Source organism: Ceratina calcarata, unplaced genomic scaffold (genome assembly GCF_001652005.2).
Source record: "Ceratina calcarata isolate Rehan_Ccalc_2016 unplaced genomic scaffold, ASM165200v1 scaffold3102, whole genome shotgun sequence".
Lineage (NCBI taxonomy): Eukaryota > Metazoa > Arthropoda > Insecta > Hymenoptera > Apidae > Ceratina > Ceratina calcarata.
Genome location: NW_017153584.1, coordinates 1,374 through 2,505, shown reverse-complemented (window position 1 = coordinate 2,505; position 1,132 = coordinate 1,374). Strand labels below are relative to the sequence as shown.

At 33.5% G+C, this 1,132-nt stretch overlaps 1 protein-coding gene across 1 annotated transcript; it reads right to left on the bottom strand.

The window, feature by feature from the left end:
* Positions 1-14: 14 nt before the first annotated feature.
* LOC113464264 (ubiquitin carboxyl-terminal hydrolase 7-like) lies at positions 15-1,122 on the bottom strand (the record flags this gene model as incomplete). Its single annotated transcript, XM_026813186.1, has 4 exons — positions 1,036-1,122; positions 777-950; positions 343-537; positions 15-211 (listed from the first exon to the last, which is right to left on the bottom strand). Coding segments are annotated over exons 1-4 (653 nt in total), but the record flags the coding sequence as incomplete, so codon positions are not given.
* Positions 1,123-1,132: the final 10 nt, after the last annotated feature.

Sequence of the window (1,132 nt, the reverse complement as noted above, 5' to 3'; positions counted from 1 at the left end):
TCGAATTGAATTACATTTCCAGATTTTCTTTTGAAAAAGAAGCTTCTTCGGAAAGCACACAGTTCTCGAGGTGGCTCTGAAAATGGCCATAATATCGATCTGATGCGAACACTGCAATTCCCTTCATTTGGGCGTTTACATTTGCATTAATCTTCTCAATTTCTCCTTCAATAATCGTTTCTTTAACGTTTTCTTCCAAATCGTGTAACATCTAAAATAGTTCTGAGTAAGCAATAAGGAATTGTTCTTAGTCGTGGCAAATTATTGAAATAGACATTTACAACCGTTAATTCTTATTGCTAACGTGTATCGATAATCGTAAATCACATTACTATCGCTTACCCGGTCTAAAAATTTTTGTTTCTTCTTTCGCGTGTAAGGATCCATTCTTCCCCAATTTATAGTTTTCATTAATTCTTTTGTAATATGTTTGTAATTAGAAAACTGCATCTGGTAAAAAGTCCTTTGTACAGCCAGATCAACGCTCTCGCTTCGATCATCGTCTTCTGTTGGCATTTTAGAAACTTCTTTACGTAACTGGAAAATAAATTTTTTAAATATTTAAAGTTCTGCATCGATACGGTACAAGAATCGTTCATTAACATTGAATGTGCGTCTAGACTTATGTTGTACTTTTTATGAACGTGGTCACTTTATAATTACAATTTATAAATTGACTTCCTTTTATTATTCATTTACCGTTCACTCGAATGTGAGAAAATTAATGCTTGTCAGTACAAGTTAGAACTTGAATTTTTTAAGATTCATTGACCTACCTGATTGGCAAACGACAAAGTCCGAAGTGCTGAATTTATATAGTTCGTATCAACTGGATTTTCTAAACGTGTATGTATCTTCCTCTCATTTATATAGTACGTATCTTCATATTTTAAATCTGTACATTTGTTTCTGTAATGGACACCACGTGGAGCATCAGCCATTACGTGAACCTATTTTTCAAAGATTCACGTTAAAGAATTGTTCACAAATAATTATATTATCAATATTCTTGATTAAAATATATGATATGCTAACCTCGAGCGTAACAGAATCATCCTTAAGGAAACCTTCCTTAGGATCCAGGACATCCTCCCATGTTAGAAAACGGTCGATTCCCGCCATTATTCGTTCA